Raw genomic sequence first — 7,645 nt, 5'->3', positions numbered from 1 at the left:
GCATCTTCAGCAGACATATGGAGTATCTATACAGATCCCTATGTCTGTATACGAAGAACCCAAAAAAGAAAAGGAAAAATAAAAAATCCAAAGGGCGACACAAAATCAAGAGTCCTCTGTGAAAATAATCAGCTTTTACTTTTGCCTCTTACGCTCTCCTCTAAAAGGGTAAAAGAATCCAAAACAGAGAATCAGAAATATTTAACCGTTGTTACTGATTCACAGAGGGAAAAAGAGAAAAGAGAGTCAACCGACCTTTTTGGAGGTTAATTAGTATTTTGTAAGGCTTCGAAGAGTCCACATAATTTCAATTTATCTTCACCCTTTTTTATATATATTTTTTGTGGGGGTTCACTGACTTCTCTCTCCCTTTTCTTGTCTGTACAAAATCTTTTTTAGGGCCTTTCGTTTTCTTCTTGTTTGCTTAATTTTTTTATCTTTTCTCTTGTTGGTTCTCTGTGAAGCCTCTTCTCACCGAGTGTGAGGCAAGCATGCAAAGAACGAGATATTATTACTTTTTTCTTGGCTCAAACTAGGGTTCCCTGAAGTTTTTTCAACACAATTTAAGGCCTTTGAATGTTTGAGTCTTGGACTGAAACTTAAGGTTTTTTAGAGGGAGAGAGAGGGATAGAGAAGGAAGTGCCAAGCAGGAAAGAAGATTATAAAAGGGGTTTGCTTGCCTTCTTTCTCTTTCTTTCTCTCAGTTTTTCAGCAGAGAGAGGGAGTTGGAGACATTTGGATAGATATATTATCCTTCTGTCTCCTCTACCTCTCTATCCTCTTCTCCTTTCTTCTGAAAAAAGTTTTCCTTTTTTATTTTCTCTGAGAGAGACCCAGTTCAGGATTTCTTGTTTGGCCATCTGGGGTTTGGTTTTTGAATGACAATTTCAAGATTCAAACTTCGTTATTCGGTGCTACTTGTCAATCTAGAAAAAAGGGGTTAAGTCTAGTAGAGTAAACAAAAAAAAAGGGCGTAAGCTTTAATGAGTTTTGGGGGTTTTCTTGAAAACACTAGTCCTGGTGGTGGTGGCGCAAGAATTGTGGGTGATATACCTTATAACAACAACAACATGCCCGCTGGTGCAATAGTTCAGCCTCGCCTTGTTTCTCCTTCTATCACTAAATCCATGTTCAACTCTCCTGGACTCTCACTGGCTCTCGTACTTATCTTCTTCTTTCTCTTTGTTTTTTTTTGGCTACCTGGTGATATGGAGCTATTTGTTTGTGGAAGTCTTTTAACTTTTATGCTCTTGCTTGTGTTTTGTTTAATTCTCTTGATCAGCAACAACCAAACATAGATGGTCAAGGAGATATAACTAGAATGTCTGAGAACTTTGAGACAAGTGTGGGTAGGAGAAGCCGAGAAGAAGAACATGAGAGCAGATCTGGTAGTGATAACATGGATGGTGCTTCTGGTGATGACCAAGATGCAGCTGATAATCCTCCAAGAAAAAAGAGATACCACCGACACACTCCACAACAAATCCAAGAACTTGAAGCGTATGATATCTATCACAAATTTTCACTATCAACAAGATTTTTTGAGTGATATTCAAAGATTGTGTTATACCGTTGCTTTTGTTTGTTATACAGTTTGTTTAAGGAGTGTCCTCATCCTGATGAGAAACAAAGATTGGAACTTAGTAGAAGGCTTTGCTTGGAGACAAGGCAAGTGAAGTTCTGGTTTCAAAATCGTCGAACCCAAATGAAGGTAATGAACGATAATTAACAATCCATAGATGTTTTTCCCTTTTGGGTTGGAAATTTACGGATCGAAAGTTGAAGTTATCTGCTTGTTTGCTGGAACAGACTCAATTGGAGCGCCATGAGAACTCATTACTCAGGCAAGAGAACGACAAGCTTCGAGCGGAAAACATGTCCATAAGAGATGCTATGAGAAATCCAATGTGCTCAAACTGTGGTGGTCCTGCAATAATTGGTGATATTTCACTTGAAGAACAACATCTGAGGATTGAGAATGCTCGGTTAAAAGATGAACTAGATCGAGTTTGTGCGCTTGCTGGCAAGTTCTTGGGTCGCCCCATATCTTCTTTGGCTTCTTCACTTGGCCCTCCGATGCCAAATTCAAGCTTGGAGCTTGGTGTTGGTAGTAATGGTTTTGCTGGTTTAAGCACTGTAGCTACAACATTGCCTTTGGGACCAGATTTTGTAGGTGGGATTTCTGGTGCTTTGCCTGTACTAGCTCAAACTAGACCAGCGACAACTGGTGTTACTGGGATTGGTAGATCACTGGAGAGATCCATGTTCTTGGAGTTGGCTTTGGCTGCCATGGATGAATTGGTTAAGATGGCTCAGACTGATGAGCCTCTTTGGATCAGGAGCTTTGATGGTGGTAGAGAAATATTGAACCATGAGGAGTACTTGAGAACTATCACTCCTTGCATTGGAATGAAGCCTAGTGGCTTTGTTAGTGAGGCTTCGAGAGAGACGGGGATGGTAATCATCAACAGTTTGGCCCTAGTTGAGACACTGATGGATTCAGTGAGTTAAACCAAATCACTCTTTATTAGTGTCCTTTTTCATGATAAACTAAAACTTGATTTTTTTTGTTGGATTGTTAAGATACACACATTTTTAAGGTCACTGGAAATTAATTTTTGTTTTGCTTTCTCTTTACTAGAACCGATGGGCAGAAATGTTTCCTTGCGTGATTGCCAGGACCTCTACAACTGATGTGATAGCCAATGGAATGGGGGGAACTAGAAATGGTTCACTTCAGTTGGTAAGCTACTCGTCTTTTATTCTACTGCTGTTATCAACATTTCTACTCTTTTATGTGGTCTTTGCAGCAACCAGTTTAGCAGTTTGTTTAATGCTAAATTAAACATTCTTAGATGCACGCGGAGCTCCAAGTCTTATCCCCTTTGGTTCCTGTTCGTGAGGTCAATTTTCTCCGATTTTGCAAGCAGCACGCCGAGGGGGTTTGGGCTGTTGTTGATGTGTCCGTCGATACCATCAGAGAAACTTCTGGTGCGCCACCGACATTTGTGAATTGTAGGAGGCTTCCTTCTGGCTGTGTGGTGCAAGATATGCCCAATGGGTACTCTAAGGTAATAATATAAAAACTACTGTACATTTTGGTTTCTAGCATGCCCAGATGGTACCTGTTTTTTCTTTAAATTTATTGTGTTTACCCAGGTGGGTGTTCTGCCCCTTTAGTCTTTAATGAGTTTGGTGAAGTAATTGCAACAATGTAGTTTCATTTGAGAGCATTTAATTTTGTGGTAAAACACCAGGTCAAAAATCATGAGCATTTGCATTCCCAAGCCGCTTAGAGAGCTCACGCATCCAAGAGTCTTGTTTGCCTAGTGAATACTCACTGTCTTCCCCATACTGTCACTGTCTGAACCTTCCTAGAGTCGTAAAATATTGTCTTTGATGTCAAATTACTGTTTAAATCTCAAGTTTCAACAACTAGGGTTGCTTAATCAATTAAAAGATTTGTTATGGTACAGCAGCAGATCGAGATCACACCATTTATTTTATCAAATAGAAGTCCCCATTACTTGAATTCTGGTGTCTTGAACACATTGATTTCATATCCTTCATTAGTAAATGCCTAGTTACCCTCAACTTCGGTTGAATAAACAATATATTTGATGCTTCTATTCCGATGATCCAATCTTTGATGTACTCTTGGTTATCTTCTTTATCTTATATTTAATCATGTTACAGCATATGACCTGGTTCCAGCCTTGTGGTTTTCTTTCCTTTTTTAACTAAACGAAGAGACCTAATTGTCAAAGCCCGAGACTGACTACTTTGTTTCCATTCGAGTATCCAAGCTGACATAGACAATAGTTCACGCATATCGATGTCATCTTCTACGGTGTACTTTGTTCCCTTAAATCTTGCAAAAAAAAATTTATGTTTCATTACTTTATGCCAGGACTACTTGATTCCATTTCTTTATTTGAGCCCAACCTAAAGCCCTGTCCCTGGATTTCCCTTCTATTTTAATATGGAAAACTAGTTTGTGAATGACATTATAAAAATTGTCGCTCTTCATTTCTTTCTTTCTTTGAAAGTGTTATCCATTGACATAATATATGCATGTATTATAATATATAATAAAATGGCCCCGAGGAAGGTTTATACTTTATAGTGTGCCTGAACCTCGTACATACTGTTGCATTTTGTTTAATCTTCGGAGTTTGACTGATGGAACTGGCATTTGATCTTTTATGTTGTATGGTTTTAATTCCTAATCATTAGCTACGGGAAAAAGAAGATGATCTTTTTGCTGAATAATAGAGAGGCAATCAATAAGCAATAATGGATATAATTCTTTTCCAACTCGAGAAGTTGGTGCAATCAACCCTATCATAACTAACAAAAACTATTAAAATGCAGGTTACATGGATTGAGCATGCAGAATATGATGAAAGCCAAACACACCAGCTCTATCGGCCGTTGATAAGTTCCGGCATGGGCTTTGGGGCCCAACGATGGATAGCCACTCTCCAACGCCAAAGCGAGTGCCTAGCCATTCTCATGTCCTCTAATGTACCTAGTCGAGACCACACAGGTTAATATTGATTTTAATTTCCAAGACAATTTGTGGCATCCTTTAACTTGCCAAAAGAAACGTCGTTGACATGGAAGGTGTTGATGTAGCTATAACTGCAAGTGGTCGCCGAAGCATGCTGAAGCTGGCGCAAAGAATGACGGCTAACTTCTGTGCCGGGGTTTGTGCCTCAACAGTGCACAAATGGAACAAGCTAAATGCAGGAAATGTCGATGAAGATGTTAGGGTTATGACCAGAAAGAGCGTTGATGATCCTGGTGAGCCACCAGGCATTGTTTTGAGCGCTGCCACCTCTGTCTGGCTACCTGTTTCTCCACAGAGACTCTTTGATTTCCTCCGCGATGAACGGCTCAGAAGCGAATGGGACATCCTCTCCAACGGCGGACCAATGCAGGAAATGGCCCACATTGCCAAAGGCCAAGATCATGGCAACTGTGTCTCCCTGCTACGGGCTAGCGTAATCTCTCTCTCCCCACAATTATTTAATAATTTACATATCCGTTGCAAAGTTTCTTTTTTCTCTCATGTTTGGGGACCGTTAGGTCAAATTGTCTGTCATGAAAACAATTTTCATTGCATAATAATTTCATCCATAACATGCCATAAAAAATCATATGTTAGGCAGCACATGTTTTTTTTTTGGACATTAATGTCATGGGGAGTATAATTTAAACGTCTGGGGTGTCTGTCCGGGGGTGTGTAAGGTCCCCCATTAGTGTTTGTCGTGGTTATATAAAAGGTGAAATGTAAATAAAGGACGAGTTTGGAATTTGGAAGTATCTGTAGAGTCACAGACAGGACCAGATTTTAGGGACAGTTTCTATCTTTAACTTGTAAGCTTCAAAAAGTCAAAATAAAAAACACATGTCACCTTTTATGTGATAAACCTGATCTCGTCTTGTCCTTTTGACTCCGATGCCACCCTAAAAACAGAGGTTAAAACGTCATGTAATGTAAATTCAAGTCAAATTCGGGGACCATCTTGTGATTCACTGCTTCTCTCTTGGCAGGCCATGAATGCTAACCAGAGTAGCATGTTGATACTGCAAGAGACTTGCATAGATGCAGCAGGGTCACTTGTAGTGTACGCTCCCGTTGACATTCCGGCCATGCACGTGGTGATGAATGGTGGCGATTCGGCCTACGTGGCACTTCTTCCGTCAGGTTTCGCTATCGTGCCAGATGGGCCTGGTTCACGTGGCCCCCCAACAACCAACGGCGGCCCAACTGCCAATAATAATGGCAATGGTGGTGGCCCAGAGAGGGTGAGTGGGTCCCTCTTGACGGTGGCATTCCAAATATTGGTGAATAGTCTTCCTACAGCCAAGCTCACGGTTGAATCGGTGGAGACAGTCAACAACCTAATTTCATGCACTGTCCAGAAGATCAAGGCAGCTCTGCAGTGTGAAAGCTGATCGTCATCCGAATATTGCATGATTGAGCTTCATCCTATTTGTGAGTCTTAATTAGTTTTTAATTTTAACATGGTGTTTTGGTCTGTTTATTTTATGGTGTCAAGGGTGGTTGGTGTTAAAAGGGAGGGAGGGAGAGCGCGCGCCTTGGTAAATGAGTGTGGTAAAGACTGGGAAAAACAAAAAAATATGACTAGTCTTGATGTTGATGTTTGCGGGTGTTGAGTCAAGAACGAACCGCGCGTGGAGACTCCTTGCAAGGCGGTGAGGACTTTTGGGTCTGTGTGACTGTGACTACTGGCTGCTCCGGTGCAGTGGCATGCATGCAGCTAACAAAGTCCTTAACACAAGGCAAGGGTGCTGGTTCGGGTATTGACTCAAGTTCGACCCCTGGCTGAATTATTAGCAGTACAAAAAACAAAAAACAAAAATGTTCAAGAAAAAGAAAGGGTCTTTTGATATTTATTAATTTAATATCCTCCTTTTTATTGCCTTTTTTTTTTTTCTTGTTAGATGCTTTTGTTGAACTTGTAAGGACACCGGTTCAGTTTGTTGATGTTTGTTGACTTGTGGGGTTTTGTATTAATCTGATATTCGGAGTTTACTAGTAATAACCTCTTTGTTGTTTCGGACTACTTGTATATTTCTTCCTCTTTATAACGCTTGATCAAGTTTAGGTTTTTTATTCCTTTTTATAATTGTTTTTTAAAATGATTTTTTCGAAAATATATTAAATAATATTTTTATTCTTTACACCTTATTCTTCAGATCAGCATGTAAAAATAATCTAAACAAATAAATAATTATTTTCAAATGAATTTGAATGAGATGCCGTTTCAAGCGGCCTCTGACAATGATCGCGTTCTTGTCAGGTTTGGTGTAGGTTGTGGAAACGCGTTGCTTAGGGCGTGAGAGGAAGTGAATGCAAAGGGGGTTGGGTGGTGAGAGGAAGGGAGGTGGAGGGTCTGCTGATGAACTGCAGAAGCAATAAATGAGAGAGCAGAAGCTGTTGGGAGAAAGCGTTGCCATCATTTAAAGCTGAGAGCTTAGCTCTGTCTCTAGCTTACGTGTACAACCCACTGATAATCTGACACGTCTCCTGAAGGTTTTACGTGACAGCGAGCAGAGGGAGGGAGAGATAGATTATGTATGCATGAAATGATAGACGGTAACCTTGTTTTCGTGTACTGCTTTTTCAATGCTCCTTCTGGTCAGCTTGCTTGGGTGGATTGTTGCTGGAAGCCATAATCTTTCCGATTGGGAGAGAGGGATTTTGTTGGATTGAATGATGTCTGCTTGTAATACTCTCTCCGTCCTTGTCCTTGTTTTTATTTTTTCAAAAAGCAATTGAGAGGTATTTACTCCTTTTCCTGGCCATATTCGTTGTGCTTATTAATATTCATAAGAAAATAAAAAATCGAAAGGGACAAATAAAAGAACGTTATTGAAAAATTGAAGAAATTCCGGATGATCTGTGCTAACTGCTATGTAATATTTCTTGTGTTTAGTAAGATATTTAGCTCGGCTCATTTCCCATCTGGAAGAAATAAAAATAATTATCAAAGAAACTGCTTTGTATCAGAGCACTCATCATTTTCCATGCAATTAATCGTCTGAGTTTGAATGCCTATTGCATGGCTTCTTCTTCTTCTTTTTTCCTATTTAATGTGTAAACTCTGACAGC

At 40.0% G+C, this 7,645-nt stretch overlaps 1 protein-coding gene across 2 annotated transcripts; it reads left to right on the top strand.

The window, feature by feature from the left end:
• Positions 1-326: 326 nt before the first annotated feature.
• Positions 327-7,326, top strand: LOC118041249 (homeobox-leucine zipper protein ANTHOCYANINLESS 2). 2 transcript variants are annotated; one of them, XM_035048509.2, is made up of 10 exons: positions 327-1,160; positions 1,283-1,500; positions 1,594-1,711; positions 1,810-2,502; positions 2,642-2,743; positions 2,856-3,071; positions 4,375-4,549; positions 4,639-5,006; positions 5,560-6,004; positions 6,834-7,326. In XM_035048509.2, exons 1-9 carry the CDS (start codon positions 984-986, stop codon positions 5,962-5,964), a joined length of 2,472 nt encoding a protein of 823 aa, XP_034904400.1. In that variant the 5' UTR covers positions 327-983; the 3' UTR covers positions 5,965-6,004; positions 6,834-7,326. The 2 variants fall into 2 exon arrangements, with proteins under 2 accessions (XP_034904400.1, XP_034904399.1); XM_035048508.2 differs by lacking the exon at positions 6,834-7,326 and having other exon boundaries at positions 328-1,160; positions 5,560-6,594.
• Positions 7,327-7,645: the final 319 nt, after the last annotated feature.

Source organism: Populus alba, chromosome 14 (assembly GCF_005239225.2).
Source record: "Populus alba chromosome 14, ASM523922v2, whole genome shotgun sequence".
In the NCBI taxonomy this organism is placed as follows: domain Eukaryota; kingdom Viridiplantae; phylum Streptophyta; class Magnoliopsida; order Malpighiales; family Salicaceae; genus Populus; species Populus alba.
Note: the sequence above shows the minus strand (reverse complement) of the source record. Positions and strands in the feature narration are given on the sequence as shown.

Bases quoted from the DNA above. Each gene is read 5' to 3' on its own strand.
- LOC118041249 (XM_035048509.2), top strand. From the start codon at position 984: ATGAGTTTTGGGGGTTTTCTTGAAAACACTAGTCCTGGTGGTGGTGGC. The intron at 1,161-1,282 runs GTACTTATCTTC...TCTCTTGATCAG, and splicing joins CTGGACTCTCACTGGCTCTC to CAACAACCAAACATAGATGG. The intron at 2,744-2,855 runs GTAAGCTACTCG...AAACATTCTTAG, and splicing joins GAAATGGTTCACTTCAGTTG to ATGCACGCGGAGCTCCAAGT.